This window comes from Dipodomys merriami, unplaced genomic scaffold (assembly GCF_024711535.1).
Source record: "Dipodomys merriami isolate MVZ:Mamm:240054 unplaced genomic scaffold, mDipMer1.0.p SCAF_69, whole genome shotgun sequence".
NCBI lineage: Eukaryota > Metazoa > Chordata > Mammalia > Rodentia > Heteromyidae > Dipodomys > Dipodomys merriami.
Genome location: NW_027206279.1, coordinates 6,975,293 through 6,998,304, shown reverse-complemented (window position 1 = coordinate 6,998,304; position 23,012 = coordinate 6,975,293). Strand labels below are relative to the sequence as shown.

The 23,012-nt window shown below is 38.4% G+C and overlaps 1 protein-coding gene and 1 long non-coding RNA gene across 5 annotated transcripts in view; one reads left to right on the top strand and one right to left on the bottom strand.

The window, feature by feature from the left end:
- The window catches only part of Golm2 (golgi membrane protein 2), a 44,172-nt gene that overhangs the window by 5,182 nt on the left and 15,978 nt on the right, over nucleotides 1-23,012 (bottom strand). The window contains exons 6-9 of one of the 3 annotated variants that reach the window (XM_070005997.1): nucleotides 21,551-21,631; nucleotides 17,097-17,195; nucleotides 12,128-12,220; nucleotides 1,490-1,657 (exon numbers count right to left, since the gene is read on the bottom strand). In XM_070005997.1, coding sequence (XP_069862098.1) covers nucleotides 1,490-1,657; nucleotides 12,128-12,220; nucleotides 17,097-17,195; nucleotides 21,551-21,631 — 441 coding nt within the window. Of the gene's footprint in view, nucleotides 1-1,489; nucleotides 1,658-12,127; nucleotides 12,305-17,096; nucleotides 17,196-21,550; nucleotides 21,632-23,012 lie in introns of all 3 variants that reach the window. The other 2 variants (XM_070005996.1, XM_070005998.1) reach the window with 2 other exon arrangements.
- Nucleotides 1-23,012, top strand: part of LOC138816299 (uncharacterized) — a 40,168-nt gene that overhangs the window by 10,798 nt on the left and 6,358 nt on the right. The window lies entirely within an intron of this gene.

Here is a 23,012-nt window from a genome sequence, read left to right as displayed (position 1 = left end):
GGTATGGAGGCAGAAAGGGATACAAACAAAAGAAAAGGCAAAAAACGAAAATCCCTGCCCTCCATGAGCTTATGAGCTAATTGATATGATATGCAATCATGAAAATGCCTTAAAGTGTTATATGTAATTGCAGATAAATATATTCCAAGCAAATCACAAAAGCAATGGGGATAAAGGGTAAATATGTGAAAAAGGATGAAATTACAGAAAATGTGAGTCAAATTTATGAGATGTAACCTAAAAGTGCTGGGAAGAAATTCTCACTAGTACTTCTCTATATAACTCTTAGTACTTAATTAATTTCTCTTCTATGTCTAACAACTATGCCTCCCCCAAATCTAGGATGTACTATCAAAACAATATCTAGGTGGATGTTAAGAGTTCTGGTTTTTCTTTTTGTACTAACTATATATAGTATTGAAGGAGAATTATATTTCCATCTTAATTTTTAACAATTCTTGTCATGAACCTAAATGAATGGTTAATTATTATAACTTCAAAAAAAGCTGAGGAGAAAACCAAAACAGGTTACAGTAAAAAACTTTTATGCCCTATAATATAAAAAAATATAAATATAAAATATAAAAAATCATAATCAACTTTTATAGAAAATCTTAAAACTCCACCAATACAAATATAAGCAGGCAAAGAACAAGCCTAAAAGCTTGTCATAAAGCAATATACTCTGACATGCATGCACAGGTGGGACTGCATGCAGATACTCAACTTTCAGTAATTTAAAAGCTCAGAAATAATAGTTAAAACAAAAATATGTTGAATCTGTGCATTAATTATAAAAAGATAAATTTTCAAAAATTATTAAATGTAAATTTTAAGACTAGCAGAAAAACTTCAAAAGTAGAATGGCCTTTCTATTCTGTATCAGTGAATGAATAATTTCACCTTCAGTATTGAGGTCAATTCATTTATAGCTTTTCTTATAGCAAAAAGCCAGCAGGGCAATACTTGTACTTAGAATAATAGAATGTTTTCAGATAAGAAACTAGAAATAAAAAATAATTGCGGGGGCAGGTGCCAGTGGCTAGATATTCAGGAGGCTGAGATCTGAGGATCGTAGTATAAAGTCAGCCAGGACAGGAAAGTCCAATAAACCATTCAAAAAACTGGAAGTGGCATTGTGGCTCCAGTGGTAAAGCACTCACCTTGAGCTAAAGAGCTGAGGGACAGCGCCCAAGCTCAGACCCCCCCAAAAAAAAAACGGGGAGAGGGGGGAAGCATTGAATTCTAATGCTTCTGAAGAGTCTGAGTTTCAAATTTTAACTACATTGAGAACATATAATCTAAAATTTAAAAAAGCAAAACTGATACATGTTGTAAAAGTTTTCATAATAAAACTAAAAACTGCACAGAACCTTTTTGAATTAGTATTAAGGTTTATGCTAATAAGGCCAAAGTTCTATACAAATTCAACCAAACAACTGAGAGGTGGGTTTCTCGGTCACAGCATGGATGCCAGGCCCACGCTCACCTTGGACGTCTTCCTCTCCACCATCACCATCTTCTTCCTCATTGTAAGCCAGCTCAGCCTGCTTGTCTGCCTCATACTCACCTACGTTACCATCATCCCCATTATAATCCGCCAGTTTAGAGCCATGCTGCGGATCAACAGGGGACTCATTCTCATCAAAGAATCGGCCTGTGAAGTAGGTAGAGGATTAATTCAAGAGTAAAGGGAAGAAAAGAATGGCCCTATTCTGAAGACAGATGAGAAAGCAGACAGTGAAACCTGGAAATTTGCAGGGTACTAGTTATAAAAAAAGGATACATTTCATAAAGGTTATACTAGACAAGCATAATTAAGAGTGAAGACCTCACTCAAGAATTTGTCTTTTGAGCTCACACCTGTAATCCCAGCTACTCAGGAGGCTGAGATCTAAGGATTGTGGTTCAAAGCCAGCCCAGGCAGGAAAGTCCATGAAACTCTTATCTCCAATTAACCACCAGAAAACCGGAAATGCCACTGTGGCTTAAGTAGTAGAGTGCTGGCCTTGAGCTGAAGAGCTGAGGGATAGTGCTCAGGCCCAGAGTTTAAGCCTCAGGACTGACAAAAATTTTAAAAAATTGTCTTTTGTGTTTAATACTTGTTACTTAAGATTTGAATGCTTTTTGTCTTTTTTAATTATTGAGACAAGCTAGCCTGGAACTTGCCCATACTAGTCTTGAATTCATGAACTGCCTTGCCTCCCAAGTGCTGAGACAAGACTATAGCCATTTGATCCTCCACCTTATGATTTCAGTGTTTTCTTAATAAAAAAAAAAATTTTTTTTAAAGGTACTACTTTTAGGATTGTTTTCTTTTCTATTGGTCCTGGGGCTTGAACTAAGGGCCTAGACTTGTCCCTGAGCCTCTTTGTGCTCAAGGCTAGTACTCTACCATTTGGTGCCACAGAACCACTTCCAGCTTTTTCTGAGTTGTTTATTGGAGATAAGAGTCTCAAGAGACTTTCTTGCCTGGGCTGGCTATTTTTTTTTGGGAGGGGAGGTCAGTTGTGGGGCTTGAACTCTGGGCCAGAGCACTATCCCTTAGCTCTTCAGCTCAAGGCCAGTGCTCTACCACTTGAGCCACAGCACCACTTCCAGTTCTCAGAGTGGTTTATTGGAGCTAAGAGTCTCACAGTTTCCTGCCTGAGCTGGCTAAGAACTGTGATCTTCACATCTCAGCCTACTAAGTAGCTAGGATTATGGGTATGAGCCAACTGCACCCAGCTCAGGATTGTTTTTCTAATGACCCACAATTTCTCTATTGGACAAACACTTCAGTAGAATGAATTATTTAAATCCTGGAGATAACACATATTTGAAGTTCGTAATCATCTGTTGCTTTATCAACTACTATTTCCCATGAATAATACTGAAATCTTTAAAACAAATGAGTGCAGACTAAATTCTTTTGTACACTAATACAAACTATCAGAGCTGAGGCTCATATTCCTTTAATAATTCCCAGTAACATGAATTCCAAAAAGACACAGAAGAGAGAGCAAGAACCAGACTAGAGCTTTGAAAGAAAATCCCAATTATTTCTGGTTTCTTGCTTTCCATTTTCATTATCAAATTAAAAAAAGAAAAGTCAGTGGAAACTTAAGGAAGTTCACCTACCAGAGATCATTATGCTGTACACATTCCTAACAATTACAGATTGAAGAAAAAAAACATAATAGTTACTATAATAGAAACCTATTCAATTAGACATTAAAAATAAAAATGATGGAAGTGCCACTATGGCTTAAGCCTAGCACTCCTGAGTGAAAAAGGTCAGAAACAGCACCCAAGCCCTGAGTTAAAGCTTCCTGACCAACAGAAAAAAAAAAAAAAAAGACAAGACAGGTATACTAAGACCTAACTTAAAACATAGGTTAAAAACTCTAGCCAGGGGCTGGGAAGTTGGCTCAGTGGTAGAGCGCTTGCCTTGCATGCCTGAGGCCCTGGGTTCAATTCCTCAGCACCACATAAGCAAAAAGAAAAAAGCCGACAGTGCCCAGGCCCAGAGTTCAGGCCCCATGACCGGACCCAAAAAAAAAAAACTCTAGCCGGGCATTAAATTTAGCATTATCTAGCATGACAGTTAATGTGTTAATTTGTAAAACATGAATTAAATCAACATGTAGGAATTTCAGACTTAAGACATTAACAATTTTCTGGAGCCTGGCATGGTGGTAATGTCTATAATTCCAGCTACTTGGGAGTATGGCCATTCAAGGCCAACCTAGGTAAGAGTATAACCCTGTCAAAAAAAGCTAAAGCAGCGGGGCGCTGGTGGCTCACGCCTGTAATCCTAGCTACTCAGGAGGCTGAGATCTGAGGATCGCGGTTCAAAGCCAGCCCGGGCAGGAGAGACCGTGAGACTCCTATCTCCAATAAACCACCAGAAAACCGGAAGTGGCGCTGTAGCTCAAGTGGTAGAGCGCTCGCCTTGAGCTGAAGAGCTGAGGGACAGCGCCCAGGCCCAGAGTTCAAGCCCCACGACCGACAAAAAAAAAAAAGCTAAAGCAAAAAGGGTGGCTTCAGAGACTGCTTGCCTAGCAAGGTAAAGACCCTGAGTTCAATCCCCAGTACTACCAAAAAAAAAAAAAAAAAAAAAACTGTCTTTGCTTGGAAAGAAAGTACAAATCGTAAGAATTATGGAGTATTAGCTACTTCTACGGATGGGTTGCCACATCATAAAGGCAATACATTTTTAATTGCTGGTTAAAGTGTTAAACAGTAGGATAGTTAAATAACAAATATTTATAGGCTTCTAAAGAAACCATGAAACCAAAGTAATTGAGGTCAATAAAGAGAACAATATTGGGGCTGAGAAGGTGGCTCAGTGGTAGAGCACTTGCCTTGCATGCATGAGGCCCTGGGTTCGATTCCTCAGCACCACATAAGCAGAAAAAAAAGCCGGAAGTGGTGCTATGGCTCAAGTGGTAGAGCGCTAGCCTTGAGCTGAAAAGCTGAGGGACAGCGCCCAGCCCAGAGTTCAGGCCCCACGACCGGACCCCCCCCCCCCCAAAAAAAAGAGAGAATAATATTTTAGCTAGATGCCTTTAATCCTTGCAACTAAGGAGGCTGAGATCTGAGGATTGAGCAATGTGCAAAGTCAGCCAGGCAGGAAAGTCCATGAGACTATTACTTCCAATTATCTACCAAAGCCAGAAAGGAGATACACACACGCACGCACGCACGCACACAAAATTTTAAAATAAAATTGAGGAACATACAGTAAGTAAATGGGAAAGTTCATCAAATAAATCCAGACATGGTGGCACATATCTATAATCCCAGCTACTCAACAGACAGAAGCAAGAGGATTCAGAGTTTAAGTAAGTCCAGGCAAAGTTAACTTTGAGACCCTGTCTCAAAAACAAAATAAAAACAAAAGGGCTTGGGGCATGGTTCAAATGGTAGAACAGGGGAAAAAACACAGTAGCAGAGTGCTTGCCTAGCAAGTGAGAGGTCCTGAGTTTGACTTTAGGCAATGTCAAAAAATACATGAGTAAAAAAGGAAAAATGATAATAGAAAGAAAAAAAGGCACAGACTATTTGTTAGAAAAACAAATTGAATAATAACAATATAAAACAACCATTTTGGTGGCTTTTTAATATTGTCTTTTTCTAGCTAAGTACCAGTGGCTTCTGTCTGTAATCCTAGCTACTCCAAAGTCCAAAATTCAAAGCCAGAGCAGGCAGAAGCAGCTCAAGTGAAAAGTAGCTCAAGTGGTAGAGCGCCAGCCTTAAGAAAAAAATCTAAGCGAGAGTATGAGGCCCTGAGTTCATGTCCCAGTACTGGAACATAGAAAAAATAATTTAAAAATACCTCTTCCTAACGATAAAAAATAAATGGTGCTCAATGTAAGTAGGAAAAAGATTTAAAGACATCCCCATTGTCTTTTTCTCAATATGAATGTTTACTTAAAAACAAAACAGCTGGTATAGTTAATCTTAATCTGTATGCAGTGAAAAACTGCTGTTTTAAACAAACACATATATGTTAGGTACCAGTGAGCTTTTCAAAGTGTTCTATATTTCCTCCAATAAAATTCTGCACTTTCTTTTTTTATAATCAAGAATTATGAAATACAGAAAAGGAAAAAAAGCCTAAGAAAATTACTGCAAAATATAGACAAATTACTAATCTTGTTAGGCAAGGAAAATTAATTATAGAAATGGCCTTTCTGTACCTATAATATTCCAACAGGGCAATTTAAGCTTGTATTGCTGTTTTTTTTTTAACGCCTTGACTCATCTAACTAGCTTGAACTCAGTCATAAAATTTTAATACTATAATTAAGGTAACAGATAATTTTAAAAATCATGAATAAATGGCCACACAACTTCCCCTTTTTAATAGTGAGCTGTGATGCAGGGTGCCAGTGGCTCATGCCTGTAACTGAGGCTACTCAGGAGGATGACATCAACAGATAATAGTTCAAAGCCAGCCCAGGCAGGAGAAGTCCATGAGATTCTTATCCCCAATTAACCACAAAATTCCAGAAATGGAACTGTGGCTCAAATGGCAAGACTGCTAGCCTTGAGCAAAATAACTCAGGGACAGCACCCAGGGCCCATGTCCCAGTACCAGCACACACACACAAAAATCATGTTTGGAAAAAGACCTAACACCAAAATTGAGTTTCCAACATTCTCATAGAGTATAAGAGAAGAAAACCTAGACAAAGTTGCCCATTAGTTGGGGATATACAATAAGCTTCATATTTTACATAGTTAAGTTTGACATTTTAGGTAAAAATGCATTATACTTATCAATGTGATACCTAAATTATATGGTTCCTGAGAAATACATCAATGTAAACTAAGAGTAAGAAGAGAAGGTTTCAAACCATTGACAAATATGGGCTGAGTGTAGCTCAATGGCAGTGTGTGCTTAGTGTGATCCTGGGTTCCTCTAGAGGCACATATATTAGACTAAGAAGAAAAGAAGCATTCAAATCAGTAAAAACAAAGAGTATTAGAGGGTTGGGGAGGTGGCTCAGTGGTAGAGTGCTTGCCTTGAGTGCATGAGGCCCTGGGTTCAATTCCTCAGCACCACATAAGAAGAAAAAGCCAGAAGTGGGGTTGTGGCTCAAGTGACAAAGCACTAATCTTGAGCTGAAGAGCTGAGGGACAGCGCCCAGGCCCAGAGTTGGCCCCACAACCAGCAAAATAAATAATTAAAAAAAGTAGGAAGAAGAATTAAAGAAAGTAGGAAGAAGAAATTTGGACAAGGAAATTAAGGATAATTGGGGAAGACTTGTAAGGTTGATGACTTTAAAAGACCCTCTAATATTCCATTAACAAGAACATTATTTAAATCAGTAGAGTATATTAAAGTATCAACAATGATCTTCAATCTATCCATTAAACAAGATTCATTGATGTATGTGATAGGTACTATGTGGGGCACTGTAAGAGAAAATAAAGTTACCATGTCGATCACCAATAACTAGCCTAATAATAGGGGAGACAGATACACAGTTAAAATAAATGTGCTTCATCACAGTGACCTAGGAAGCGGTATCAGAACCTGGAGACTATTGCTACAATTAATCTTCCTTCAATAAAGTGAGTTTGAACTTTATGTAGGAGGCAATAAGCAAGTTACAATTTCTCTTCCTCTCACTGAGAAAGGAAACTAATCTGCCTTATATTTGCAGCATTTGCAAAGTCTATTCAAGCAAGTAGGAGTTAGATTATTAATGTAGAAGAAACAGCTAAATTATAGCCAAGGCTGGTATTACATGCCTGTAGCCCAACCACTCGGGAAGTGAACGTAAGAGGATTGAAGTCTAAGTCAGCATAGGCAAAAGTAAGAGAAAAATTAAAAGCAAAAGGAAACCTTGAGTTTAATACTCAATACCTCAACTCCCAAGAAGGAAGGAAAGAAGGAAAGGAAGGAAGGAGGGAGGGAGGGAGGGAGAGAAGAAGGAAGGGCCTCATTTTCAGCCTCCCTTCAAATAAAGGGGGAAAAAGGTACCCACATTAAGAACTTTAAAAATTCTTGTTAAGACATATGGCACATGGTCTCCTGATATGTGGATGTTAAATTCAAAATGCAACGAGCTATGACAAACGGCTTGAGAGAAAAAAAAACTTAAGAGCTGTTTGAAAACAACTTGAAAGTAACTGATGAAAACAAGTTGGCCAAGTGCTGTCCTTGCTTCTGCCTTTCTTCCCTTCCCAAGTCAGAGACAACTGATTCATAACAGGCAGCTAAGAGCTCTATCATATTCCAGTTTTACACTGCAGCCTACTAAATGGAGACTGGATGAACCAATACTGTACAGAGGGGTTACAATTTCATGGGGAACCAAAATTTTTTACCTTATCAGTTTTCTAAACTGTTAGACTAGTATAAGAAGAGGGAATTTGTGACTACAGTGGTCTAGATTGGCTAGGATTCTCATCTTCTTGGTGGAGGAATAATGGCAATGGGTATAAAAAGGTCTTTGCCCAAAATGTGAGCACTGAAGCTAAATGTATTGTATTTGGACAGGAATCCAATATACAAACTTCACCTCAAAAACATTTCACCTTTTTTTTTTTTAAACCATGGTTAGTTCTGTTCTTCAGTAACCACATAAAAGCTATGCCCAGCCAGAAGAATGATAACAGTAACTATCTTTTGGTTTGGATCCCCATATTTCCTTATGTCATGTAAATTCAATTATATTTGTGTGCCAGGTGCTGGTGGCTCATACCTGTAATCCTAGATACTTAGAAGGCTGAGATCTAAGGATCAGAGCTGGAAACCAGCCCAGGTAGAAAGTCCCTATGAGACTCATCTCCAATGAACCACTCAAAACTGGAATTGGAGCTGTGGTTCAAAGCAGTAGAGTACTAACCTTGAGCAAAAGAGCTCAAGGATAGTGCCCAGGCCCTGACTTCAAGCCCCACAACCAAAAAATAAAAATAAAAATTATACATATGCATATCCAACTCATTCTGGTAGCTAGCTAAAAAATGACTTAGTCTATGAGCAACAAGACAGCTTCATTCCAACTATTTAAACATGAGAACATAAGAAGCACCATACCCACTAGCTATGGAAAGTCTTTGAGCAGTATTGAGTTTCAAAAACTAATTAGGAAGGGTATTCCACATTTAAATTCCTTTTCTGAGCCAAAGTAGCCAAGACTTCTACAAGTACATATAGCATGTATGAAGTGATTTTTCACCTACCTTCTTTCCTTATTCCTATACAAGGTATACTACATTCTTATACTCCAGATCACCTAATATATTTTCAGTTTAAACAATTTAGCTAAGTGCCAGTGGCTCAGGCTTGTAATTCTAGCTAATCAGGAAGCTGAGATCTAAGGACTGTGTCAAAGCCAGGGTAGAAAAGTCCATAAGACTCTTTATCTCCAATTAACCAGCCAAAAGCTGAAAATGGAGGTATGGTTCAAGTGGCAGAGGGTCAGCCTGGAGCAAAAAAAGCTGAGTTCAAGCCCTACTAGTACTGGCGTGCGTGCGTGCACACACACCCACACACACACCGCACACACCCACACACACACCCACACCCACACACACCCACACACACACGGCATTTTGAGGGTCTGCTATCAAAAATATCCAAAGAACTTTTGTAACTCAAAAAACAAAACCAAGCAAGTAAATTTTTTTAGTGGGTCAAGGGCTTGAATGGACAAATGGCCAAAACAGGTGCTGCATATCATTAGTCATTAGTGAAATGTAAATAAAAATCATCCAGAAAATAATCCTAGGATGAACAGGACCTTGGTTTGATCCCAAGCACTGCACAAAAACACAGTGAGATGCACTTCACATCCACTAAAATGGCAACAGAAGGGAAGGAGAAGGAAGGAAGGTGAGAAAAGTGTTGGCAAGGATGTGGAGAAGTACGAACTCTTACATTGCTGGTAGGAATGTAAAATGGTGCAGCTGTTGTGGAAGAGTTTGGCAGTGCCTCAAAAGGCTAAACATAGAATTAGCATATGACTCAGCAATTCCACCTCTAGGTACATACCAAAAAGAACTGAAAACAGGTGTAGAGGGAAAACTTGTTAATGAATATTCATAGCAGCACTATCATAATAGCCAAAACACAGAAAAATCTAAGTGTCTATCAACAGTTAAATGAATAAGCAAAATATTTCCACACGTTTGCATATTATCCAACCATAAAATGGATAAAGTATTAACGTATGCTATATCATAGCTGGGCTTGAAAACCATTATAGTAAGAAGCCAGACACTAAAGGCCAAATACTTTATGATTCCATTTATAGGAAATAGAATAGGTGAACCCACTGAGGTAGAAAGGTTTAGTGGTTGCCAGGGGCTGTGGGTAGGAGAGAACAGGGAGTGACTATTTAATGGGTACAGGGTTTTCTTTGTGGTGATAAGAATATCCAGCAACTAAATAGTGAAGATGCTAGAACACATTGTGAAGACCTGGAATGGTATTGAAATGTAACTTCAGTGAACTGCACATCCACAATGAAAATGATTGTATTTGGAAATATTCTGTGATAAAATATGAAGCCTCAGATCAGGAAAGGCAAGAAATTAATCTTAAGAGATTAGCATTTACATACTTTATGTGCCTGCAATCCCAGCTAGTTGGCAGGTGCAAGTAGCAGAATCAATCTGAATACTCATCAAGAGAGTTACAACTAAGTGAAAAATTGCTTAAGAACAATGGTGTGTGTGTGTGAGTGAGAGTAAATGACAAGCATATTAACTCTTAAGTAAAAAACTATGAAAGACAGCCAGATATGGTGACATATGCCTTAGCACTCAAGATTGTGAATTCAAATTCAGCTGGGGTTAGATAATGAGACTATCTCAAAACAAAAGATATCTAAGAAATAGTGTCAATTAATGCAAATTAAGAAATAATACATGCATTGATTTCAATTCTTTATATTCATTAATGCTACATGGAAAGTAATTTGAAGTAAGAGTTTAAAACTCAATGGCTCTTTTAAAAATAAGTTGTACAGCCAGCTAAGGTAACCCTAAGCTAATTGGGAGGCAAAGATCTATAAGACTGAGATTTGAGGCCAGCTGGACAAAAGTTCACAAGTCTCCACAATAACCAGTGGGTGGGAACAGTGGCACTTGCCTATCATCCTAGAAGTACAAATAGGAAAGTCTTGGTCTGTGTTGGTTCAGACAGAAAGCAAGACCTTATCTCAAAAATAATGAATGCAGGGGGACTTAGGGGGGAGGGAAAGAGGGAGAAAAGTGATAGAAGGGGTAACAAGTTAGACCAGAAATGTAATCACTACCTTACTTATGTAACTGTAACCCCTCTGTACATAAAATTTAAAAAAAAAATAACCAATGCAAAAAGGGCTGACTTAAGTAATACAACACCTGCTTAGCTAAGTGTGAAGTCCTGAGTTCAAACCCCAGTACCACAATAAATAATTTTTACTACATTTAAAATAGTACATTTTGCATATAAAATAATAATAATACATATTGCAAATAAAACTTTTTCATATAATATTTTGATAGATACACAAATATCCTTTAAAATATCAAGGAAGGAGAATTAGTACACATATCTAAACTATTGTATATTCACATAACTGTAGAAATGTGAATAACTGTTCAAAATATCTTGAATAGATTCAGATACTAACTCTGTCCAGTTCTCAACCTATAAGCAACCTTTGTACAAGTTATTTGTACACAGAAGTCATCATAAAAACCAGAGACAAACTAATCTGTTTGGAGGTTGGGTGAAGCCATGCAAAGAAGAAAAGCAAAGCAGTTTATGGGAGGTAACCTAAGAGATATTCTCCTGACCCAAATTCTCTCTTTTTTTAAACCAGTCCTGGGGCTTGAACTCTAGCCCTGGGAGCTGTTCCTGAGCTCCTCTGGCTCAAGGTTAGCATTCTACCACTTGAGCCACAGCACAACTTCCAGCTTTTTCTGAGTAATTTAGTGGAGATAAGACTTTCCTGCCTGGACTGGCTTTGAATCACAATCCTCAGATCTCAGCATCCTAAGTAGCTAGGATTACAAGTATGAGCCACCGGCACCTGGCTCCTGACCCAAATTCTATTAATGGAATTTCTCTTAGACTTTCTGAGACTCTACCAACTAAAGAGCTAATGAAGATAAACAGGAATTGTCTATTTATCAAGGTCAATAGCTCTGAAATAACACAGTACCAATCTGTTTAATCATTCTGCTTCTTTCTTTACAACTTAAACAAGCAACTATAACTGGAAGGAAACAGCACCTGCCTCACAGGTGGCTGTCTTCTCCTGTGTGTGCTTCCTCTAGAGAAATTCCCCATTTTTCATTCCCTTTGAATCAAAGTTTTCATTCATTGGCCTAACATACTATATATTTTCTCATTTCTCCAAGGAAGTTTTAAGTTCATAAGAACTAAATGCATTTTTAAAATATCAACTCACCTCAAATTTATTAACACTGGGGAAGATAAGATTTTTACAATTTTCTTTAAAAATGTTTCTATTTAAAACACGTTTTTCTTCTCAATTTTAACACAGTACTTTCTCTTTCCATGCATATAACTTCATTACACAGTCATTAGAGTGTTACAAGTTTGAGTGTTTACTTCGGCCTTGTAAACTAACATTTAATATGTTTAGCTTGATATTCATCAACTGATTCTTACTTTGCTTCAGTTTGTGGAAATCACTGACTCTGCCCTTAGTTGCCTGCTTTAGTACATCTGGTTGAATTCTGGGTCCACTCTCCATGTTTGAGCCTGGAAGTAAACGTTGAAGAGGATTGGAATTGGAAGGGCTCTGTTTTGAAGTACCAGGGTTTCCATTGTGGTTTACATGTGAATCTATGGCAAAAGAATATCAAATTAGAAGTCAAATTCCTGTATAGAAGAAACAGGCTTCACAAAAACTGCTTTAGAAAAACTAAGAATAAGAAATACTGTTGTCTGGGATTGGGTAGTCATGTAATTTTTCTTTTTAATGCTTTACTCCAATTTCTTTTATCAAATCTTATAGCAAGGTGGCTTAAGCCATAGGGAGCTTATTCATCATTGCCAGGTGAGTATCTTCATTACTGACTTTTATCTATCCACCAAACAGATGCACAACAGAAATGCAAAGATCACTTCAATGATACCTGTTTTCTTTCCCTCCCTCCAAACTCCATACAACTGTGTTGTAAGACATTTCTAAAACCCAGTCTTTTGAAATTTTTAACATCTACTTTTTCATCTATGCATTCAGTAATTCACAACTGTCTTCCTTTTTTTTCTTTTTGTCAGTTGTGGGGCTTGAACTCTGGGCCTGGGTGCTGTCCCTCACCTCTTCAGCTCAAAGCTAGCACTCTACCACTTGAGCCACAGAGCCACTTCCATTTTTGTGAGTGGTTTATTGGAGATAAGAGTCTCATGGACTTTCCTTCCCGGGCTGAGCCTGGATCTTCAGATCTCAGCCTCCTGAGTAGCTAGGATTATAGGCATGAGCCATCAGCGCCCAGCAAATGTTTGATTCTTTCTTAACAGTATCTCTGTGATAGAACCTTTTTTTCCCAAACTCCTCCACCCCTTTTCCTCATCAAAGTCTTTATTTAAATCTTTTAAAGGTTTTTTTTGTTTGTTTGTTTGGGTTTTTTTCTGGTGCTAGGAATCAAACCCTGAGCCACACAAACTAGGAAGGCACTCTACAACTGAGCCATACACCCAGCCCACGATCTTTATTCCTATTAATCTTGGAATTAGAAACCTCTATGCTACTAAGTTCTACAGCTTTCCTTTTCATCATCTCCCTATATCAGCTTATTTAAATCATACCAACTCCTATTTTGGAACAATTGTGTAAAGTCAAATAGGTGTTCAATACAAAGCAAACATGCTCATAAGTGCAGAGTGATTGTTTAATACATGGTAAGGCTTCTGTAATATACCTGTGAACACACTTTGAAAAAGGTAAATCTATACAGCCTAGCAGAGATGAAAGGCAATATAGTTGTTTGGGGGTTTTTTTGTTGGTGTTGGTGGTAGTCTGGGCCTGAGCACTATACCTGAGCTCTTGTGCTCAAGTTTAGCACTCTACCACTTTGAGTCTCAGCACCACTTTTGGTTTTCTGTTGGCTAATTGGAGATTGTCTCAGAAGCTTTACTGCCCAAGCTGGCTCTGAATTGCAATCCTCAGATTTCAGCCTTCTGAGGAGCCAGGATTACAGGCATACACCACTGGCACTCGGCTAAGGCAATAGTTTTTGTTGTTGTTTGTTGTTGAGAATTTGTTAGAATATTGTCATTACAGAGGTGATATACATAGCGGTTACATTTACATCTGTTAGGTAATGAGTACATTTCCTTCCACACAGTGTCATCTGTTCCCTCATTCTCACCCATTCCTTCTCTCCCCTCTCCTCCCAGGAGTTGTACAGTTCATTTTCATCAATGTCCAGTACACTCCACTGCTGCACTTTTTCATACTTTTTCCTCAGATTCTTTGCCCTTCTTCCCCCCTCCCCCCAGATATGCACGTGAACATACTGTACATAAAGTAAAGAATACAGAATCATCAGAAAAACATTGTAAAGTCTTTTACTTCCCTATCTTTGGAGTTCATTTCAGTGTGTATATTATTTTATATAAATATGAAGAGGCACTTAGGCATTTCACCTTTGTGATTCTCTCCTAAGACTATCTTCTTTTGGTCTCACTGTATGTGAATATCTAGAATCCTGTGTAATTTGTCACATCCCAGTGCATTTTAGATCTAACTTGCACATATCAAAGAGAATATGCACCATTTGTCTCTCTGATCTTGGTTCACTTAACATGATTTGTTCTAGTTCCATTAATTTTCTTGCAAATGACATATTATTCTTTCTAATGGCTGCATAAAATTCCATTGTATACAGGTACTACATTTTTTTGATTCAGTCATCTATTGTGGGGCATCTGGGTTGTTTCTTTATCTTTGCTATTGTGAATAGTGAGGCAATAAACATGGATAAGCAGGTGTCCTTATCATAGCCTGGTTCATGATGATCAGAGTAGATGCCTAGGAGTGGTATGGCTGGGTCATAGGGAAGGTCTACACTTAGTTTTTTGAGGAACCGCCAGACTGCTTTCCAAAGTGGCTATACTAGAGTACATTCCTACCAGCAGTGCAGTAGGATTCCTTTTTCCCCATATCCCTGCCAGCATTTATTGTTGTTCAAATTCAAAATGTTGGTCAAACTAACTGGGGTGAAATGGAATCTGAGTTGTTTTGATTTGCATTTCTTTTATGGCCAGGGATGATGAGCATTTCCTCATGTGTTTCTTTGCCATTCTTACCTCTTCTTCTGAGAAATGTCTTCTTAGCTCCCATTTAGTAAATTGGTATAAAGTTAATTTCTTGAGCTCCTGTATATATTGGATATTATGCCTTTGTCTGATGTATTGCTGGAAAAGATTGTTTTCCCAATTGGTTGGCTGTCTTTCTAGTTTTAGTAACTACGTCCTGAGCTGTGCAAGACTTTTTATTTTAATGTAGTGCCACTTGTCCAGTCTTTCTCCTATCTGTTATGCCCCTGGGACTCTATTCAAGAAGTTCCTGCTTCTACCTGTAAGTTCTAAAGCTTCTCCTGCTCTCTCTGGCAGTAGTTTCAGAATTTGGGGTATGATGTTGAGGTTTTGATCCACTTTGATTTGATATTAGTGCATTGGTGACAAGCAGGCGTTTACTTTTTAATTCTCTGCATATGGCTACCCAGTTTTCCCAACACCAATTGTTGAAGAGGCTATACAGTTTTCCACTGTATGTCTTCAGCTCCTTTGTCAAATATCATATGCCTGTAGGCAATATAGTTGTAGATAGTAAAATAAATACTTCTTCCACTGTATGTCTTTAGCTCCTTTGTTAAATATCATATGCCTGTAGGCAATATAGTTGTAGATAGTAAAATAAATACTTCTTGTACTACAAAGAAAAGGCTAATACCACTAAACAAAGGGCAGATTTAAAAAAACATTAGTATAAATTAATTGTACAAAGGGGTTCATTGTGATATTTCCATACATGTATGTAGTGTTTTGATAAAATTCACTACTTGTTACATTTTCTTAGCCCTCTTTCTGCCTTTCCAACTTTTAATCAGTATTATGCTATTTTCCCAAGTGTATGGGTGTGTGTATATGTGGGTGTACTTCAATCATACTCAAATTCTATCATACTCTCCTCCTTCCCCTTCCCTTTCCCGATATGTTCTCCCACCAAAATAGTTCCCTTCTTCTTTTTCCTCCTCTTCCTCCTTTTCTTCTCCTCCTCCATGCATTCTCTTCTAATTCTAATTGTTGTCTTTGATGTTCAGATACTTTATAAGTTCATACAATCCCATTCTTCAATTTTTTCCTGGACAACTGGAATTCTATTCAGAAAGTTGTTGCCTGTGCTTATATTAATTGTTTTCCCTGTGTTTTCCTGTAGTACTTTCAAAATTTCAAGTCTTTTATATATATCTTTGATCCATTTTGACCTGTTTTTATATAGGGTGAGGCAGAAGGCTAGTTTCAGTCTTTACATGTATATATCTAGTTTTTCTGACACTGTTTGTTGAAGAGGCTGTCTTTTCTCCAATGTATGATTTTGGCCTCTTTGCCAAAACTGAGATGACTACAGATGTGTTTGTGTGTTTATTTCTGTCTATTCCAATATTTAACTTGCCTGTACCAAGTAGCCTTGCTGTTTTAGTTACGTTTTTGTTTACTTTGTAGTATAATTTGAACATTGGAATATTTTGATGCCTCTAACACTGCTCACAGTACAATTTTATTTTACTTTATTTTTGTCAGTTATGGGGCTTGAACTCAGGGCTTGGGCACTGTCCCTGAGCTTTTTGATGAAGATTAGCACCCTAGCTTTTCAGCCACAACTCCACTTCCAGTTTTCTGGTGGTTAATTAGAGGTAAAAGTATCCTGGACTTTCCTGCCTGGGCTAGCTTTGAACTGCAATCTTTAAACTTCAGCTTAGGCAGCTAGGCTTATAGGTGTACTTGGCTCCAGCTTGCAATTTCTTTTTTTTTTTTTTTTGGCCAGTTCTGGGGCTTGCACTCAGGGCCTGGGCATGGTCCCTGAACTTCTGTTGCTCAAGGCTAGCACTCTATTACTCGATCCACTTCTGGCTTTTTCTGTTTATGTGTTTCTAAGGAATCAAACCCAGGGCTTCATTCATGCTAGGCAAGCATTCTACCACTAAAGCCACATCCCCAGCCCAAGAGTGCAATTTTAGATAATAATTTTTTCCTGGCTTTTATCAGTCACTTAAACAAATACAATATTAATTTGAAGAATGGATGCTAATTCACTATGCTACTAAATGACATGTTTTATTCCCTACATAAGAATACAGGGGCTGGGAAGGTAGCTCAGTGGTAGAGTGCTTGACTTGCATGCATGAGGCCCTGGGTTCAATTCCTCAGCACCACATAAGCAGAAAAAGCCGGAAGTGGGGCTGACACTCAAGTGGTAGAGCATTAGCCTTGAGCTGAAGAGCTGAGGGACAGCGCCCAGGCCCAGAGTTCAGGCCCCACGACCGACTAAAAAAAAAAAAAAAAAAAAAAAGAATACATAAGCAATAACTTGGCTTACAAATGGAATGCTAAGAATAAGACTTCATACCTGGAGCCATATTTGGGGAAAGAGGTTGTCCAGTTGGAAGCTGAGAGATTGCTTGGTGGCTTCCATGTGGAGAAACTAAAACAGGGGGCTTCTTTAAAGCTATAAGAAGAAGATATATCTGCATTATTCCCATTGATAATACAATTTCTAAAACCCAAATATCATAAATCTTTTTATAATATACTAATTCTCTGATACTTGTTCTAATTTTAGAATCCTTACAGTTGGTATATAAACTAATAATTACTCTGTGTGTGTGTGTGTGTGTGTGTGTGTGTGTGTTGCTACTGGGGCTTCAATTCAGGATTTCTCACACTGGCTGGTGGTCTACACTTGAGCCACATCTCCATTTCTATAGCTGGTTAACTGAGGTAAGAACTTTTCTGTCCAGACTGACTTCAAACCACAATCCTTAGATCTCAGCTTCCTGAGTACCTCAGATTAGAAGTACTCACTTATAACTGCTAATTGGTGCACTGTAGCATATAGATTTTAGTAATAAATAAATCTGGCCAGAATATAAACTCTATGACTATAAACTCTATCTTGTTGACTATGTACACTCAACAACTAGAACAGTGCCTGGCAGGTAGCAGGAACTCAATGAAGACCTTATAAATGAATAAATGAGTCCCTTCCACAGTGATTTTCAACAGTAAAACCTTTCATATAGATAGTATGATATAGGCTTGGCATGGTGACACATTTCTGTAATCTAGTTACTCAGGCGGTAAAAGAATCCTGTCTAAGGACACCCTAGGCAAAAATATGAAACTATCTGAAAAAGAAAAAAAAGTAAAAAGGACAGGGGCATGGCTCCAGTGATACAATACTTGCTCAAGCAACTTCAAGGCCCTAAATTCAATTACTAGTGCTGCTAAAAAAAAAAAAGGGGGGAGGTAAATTTTTGTGATATAATAGTATGATATATTGTGATATATATGCATATATACAACATATATGTACATATAAAGTTGATATAATAGTATCATGATAGTTTAAATGTTTGCCAGAACAAAATTCAGTAAGACACCCCTCCCCCCAAAAACCCCCAAACTTCTAAGTATATCAATTCATATAACATGCAAAACTGAATGGCCTACAAAGAAGCAAGAAATATGATCCATATCAGGAAAAAATGGATTCTAGGGAAACCCATATTACTAGGCAAGGGTTTATAAACAACTGATGCTGAGCCAGGCACAGTGGCTCAAGACTGAAATCATACCTACAGAGATCACTGTTTTGAGACCAGCAATATTAAAAGAAGAAAAAATGTGAGACTCCATCTCAGCCATTGACTGGAAACAGGACTCATAACTATAACCCAGCTACAGGGGAAATACTATGGCTGGACACAGTGGTACATGTCTCTTGTCCCCAGCAACATGGAGAAGCACAAGTACAGGGATCACAGCTCACACCAGGCTAGGCATAATTCAAGACCCTATTTTAAAAAATAATCAGTGCAAAATTGAAAATATGGCTCTAAAATACCTGCCTCACAAGCACAAAGACCTGAGTTCAATATTCTAGTATTGCCAAAAAAACTAAAGAACAAAAAGACCTGGTGTGGTGTGTGTGTATATGCGTGCACAAGTGTGGTATGTGTGTGCATGTTTTCAAGGATTTAAAGGAAAAGGCAGGAACATCTAATGAAGAAATGGAAACTAAAACAGAACCAACTGAAAATCCCAGAACTGAGTATGTTGAAGCAATACACTGATAGGCCTTAACAACCAAATAAACATTGCAAACAGTGCTTACAGACATTAACAAACTGAAAGACAAAATATTAAAGAAAACCACATAAGCAGGGATAGGAGGATCTCAGTTCAAAGTCAGTCTGGGTAAAGGTTAACAAGACATCTCAAAAACAAGCCAGGCATGGTAGAAGGAACAGTAATCCCAGCTACTCAGGAGACCAGGGTAGAACTTCTAACAAAGGCCAGCCTAAAATAAAGCTTGGCACCCTGCTGGAAAAACAAAGTAAACCTGGCTATGGACTGGAACTCTCAAACTCTGAGTCAAAATAAGTCTTTTCTCGTTATAAAAATTACCTAAAGTGTTTTGCTGTAGTAATAGAAAGATGACTAACATATCCTTTAATGGTTTTCCTCAAAGTAAATCATTAGGGGCAAATCTGTGTGTGGGTGTACGCATATGCTGGTAATGGAGGTTGAACTTGGGGCTTTGCACTTAGAAGGTAGGAACTCTTCAGTCTCCTATCTCTTTCTGCTTTAGTTTTTTTTTTGTTATGTTTTGTTTTACAGTTCTAGGACTTCAAACTCAGGGCCTGGGTGCTGTCCCTGAGCTTTTTCACTGTGGTAAAGTCTAGCACTTTACCACAGCACCACTTCTGGTTGTTTGGTGTTCAAACTGGAGATAAGACTCTCACAGACTTTCTTGCCAGGGCTGGGTTTGAACCCCAATCCTTTGATCTGAGCATCCTGAGTAGCTAGGATTACAGGTGTGAGCAACTTGTACCCAGGTTCAGTTATTTAATAGGTTCTGGTGGACTGTGACCCTCCTATTTATGCTTTTATGTAGCTGAGATGATAAGACACATACCACAATGCCAAGCTATTAGATGAGATGGGATGTTGCTCAACTTTGTGTATAGGCTAGCCTCAAATTTCAACCCTCCCAATCTCAACTTCTCAAGTAATATGGATTATGGTTATAAGCCACACAACACTTATCCTTAAAGGCAATTTTTAATATGAGACTCATTAAACCATAAAACTAGAAGAGTTTCCAAGGATGAATTAAGATTTTCACCAGGTAGTGGTGGCTCACACCTATAATCATAGCTACTCAGGAAGTCTGAGGGTCATGGTTTCAAAGCCAGCCTAGGCAGGGAAGTCCATGAGACTCTTATCTTCTTATCTCCAATTAACCCCCAGAAAACCAGAAGTGAGACATGGCTCAAAGTGGTAGAATGCTAGCCTTGAGCAAAAAGCTCAGAGACAATGCTCAAGCCCTGAGTTCAAGCCCCATGACCAACAAAAGAAAAAAAAAACACATTAAAAAATATAACCTAACTGAAAAAAGTGACAAAAAAGGCTTACTGACATTGCACAGAAGGCAATCAAGTTGCCAATAAACAAGAAGTTTTATGTCACTAACACCAAGGGAAGTTTTAGTTAAAATGTTTTAGTTCATAATGATAAATATCTAAATAGCAAGACCTTTTCACAAAACAAAAACAAAACCCACAGCTTATTGGGCTCCAGTTCTCATTCATCTCCAATTCATTTGGTCTCAGATAGGGCCTAATCTGCATCTCTGACAAGATCATAAGTAATGCTGGTACCATGGTCTAGAAAGAATATCTTAAAATCCCACAAGAATATAGACATGAGAGAATTGGAGAAGATAACCAAACTATACAAATAAAATGACTAATACTTCATATCTAAATTTTAGACACCAATTTCAGACATATCCACTTAGCTATAATCACATGGCAACTCTTTTAACCAAGAAGGAATAAAAACAACCAAGAGGCAAAAACATGCTGCTAGTTCTGATTTTTTTTTTATCATGATAAAGTTGGCTGGGAAAGTTATCTATAGCAGCTAAGAAACATAGATATGACCTCACCCTCACCACCACGCCCCCCCCCCGCAAAAAAAAAAAAGACACAAAAGAAATGAATGGGACTAGGATAATATCAAGTGAAACTATGACTTTAAGTAACATGAATAAGAATCCAACACATTGGCTGGGTGCCAGTGGCTCACGCCTGTAATCCTAGCTACTCAGGAGGCTGAGATCTGAGGATCATGGTCCGAAGCCAGCCTGGGCAAGAAAATCTGTGAAATTCTTATCTCTAATAAACCACCAGAAAACTGGAAGTGGTGCTGTGGCTCAAGTGGTAGAGCATTTAAGTTGAGCTGAAGAGCTGAGGGACAACGCCCAGGCCCAGAGTTTAAGCCCCATGACTGACAAAAAGAAAAAAGAAAATCCAACACATTAATGAAGAAAGATATAATGGAATAAAATTGACTGTAAAAGAAAACTGAAAAAACTGTTCAAAGTGTGGGGCAATTCACTACAGACAAGCCAAGTCTTAAAACTTAAATAACTCCCATACGAAATAACTATGCCACATTAAAGCACACCAACAGCACAATTTTAGAATGGTAGGTATGAAAAAAAAATCCAATTAGTGAGTAACTAATGAGGAATTTCAATCATCCAGGTATCTGTGGCTTTTTACATTTTACCCAAAAAAATAATGGACCAGGGGATGGTAGAACATGGAAAGCTTGGGGAGAAGGATATCAAGTTCAAGCCTGGCCTACGCAGCAAAGTCAAGGTGACCAATGGGTAAATAGGCCCTAGTTCAAATTTTTTAAAAGGAGGAAAAAGAAAAAACAGAACAAGAGAAAATGGTGCCACATGAAAAATAATCACTGCAGTTAAATTCTCTAATAACTTTTACTTACCAGCAGGCGGTTCATCGACTTTTGCTACATCATTCTCTTCTATTCCAGGCATCCCTGCATCACCAATTCGTTTGATTTGTTCTGCTCAAGTAACAAAAAGATGTAATTCTGTACATTATTCTTACAGAAACTGAAAATGAACCAGGCATGCCTGTAATCCTAAACTACTCAGGAGGCTGAAAATCATGGTTTGACGCCACCCCAAGCAGAAAAGTCTGTGAGACTTTTTATCTCCACTTAACTAGCAAAAAGTCAGAATGAAAGCTTTGGCTCAAGTGGCAGAACACTGCCTTAAAGGAAATAACTAAGTAGGAACACCTAGGCCTTGAATTTAAGCTGCAGTGGTTCACATCTATAATCCTAGCTACTCAGGAGTCTAAGATCTGAGGATCACGGTTCAAAGCCAGCCCAAGATCTGAGGATAACGGTTCAAAGCCAGCCCGGGCTTTGAAAATCCATGAGACTTTTTTTTTTTGGGGGGGGGGGGGAATCTGATTGTGGGGCCTGAACTCTGGGCCTGGGCACTGTCCCTCAGCTCTTTAGCTCAAGGTTAGCGCTCTACCACTTGAGCCACAGCGCCACTTCCGGCTTTATTCTTTTTGCTTATGTGGTGCTGAGGAATCGAACCCAGGGCCTCATGCATGCAAGGCAAACGCTCTACCACTGAGCCACCTTCCCAGCCCCTCCATGAGACTCTTATCTCCAATAAACCACTAGAAAACCAGAAGTGGTGCTATAGCTCAAGCGGTAGAGTGCTCACTTTGAGCTGAAGAACGCAGGGATAATGCCCAAGCCCAGAGTTCAAGCCCCATGACAGACAAAAAAAATGAAAGTTGTTGAATGAAAGTTAATCAGTTTCTAGAGTAATACATTATCTAGACTAAAAATTTTTACATCTTGAGGGGGTGGGGAGAGAATGGGAAAGGATGGGAAGGGTAAACAAAGGAGGAAGCTACAATGCTTGATAAGAAATGTACTCATTATCTTGCCCACGTAATTGTAACCCCTCTGTACAGTATTTTCAAAATTAAAAAAAAATTTTACATCTTGTTGTAAATATAACTATAACTAAGAAATAACTTAGTTTTTTCTTTTCTGCCAAAGATCGAATTTTTATTTTTATTTTTTTTTTGTCGGTCTTGGGGCCTGAACTCTGGGCCTACGGGCTGTCCCTGAGCTCTTCAGCTCAAGGCTAGCTCTCTACCACTTGAGCCACTGCGCCACTTCCAGCTTTTTCTGTTTATGTGGTGCTGAGGAATCAAACCCAGGGCCTCATGCATGCAAGGCAAGCACTCTACCACTAAGCCACCTTCCCAGCCCCAAAGGATCCAAATTTTAAACAAATCAATTAATTTTTTCTTTGCCTGCCTTCTGCCTTCCTTCCTTCTTTCCTTCCTTCCTTTTCTTCTTTTTGTTTTCTTACTTCTTTTTCTTTTCTTATTTTTCAGACTTATAACTTTTT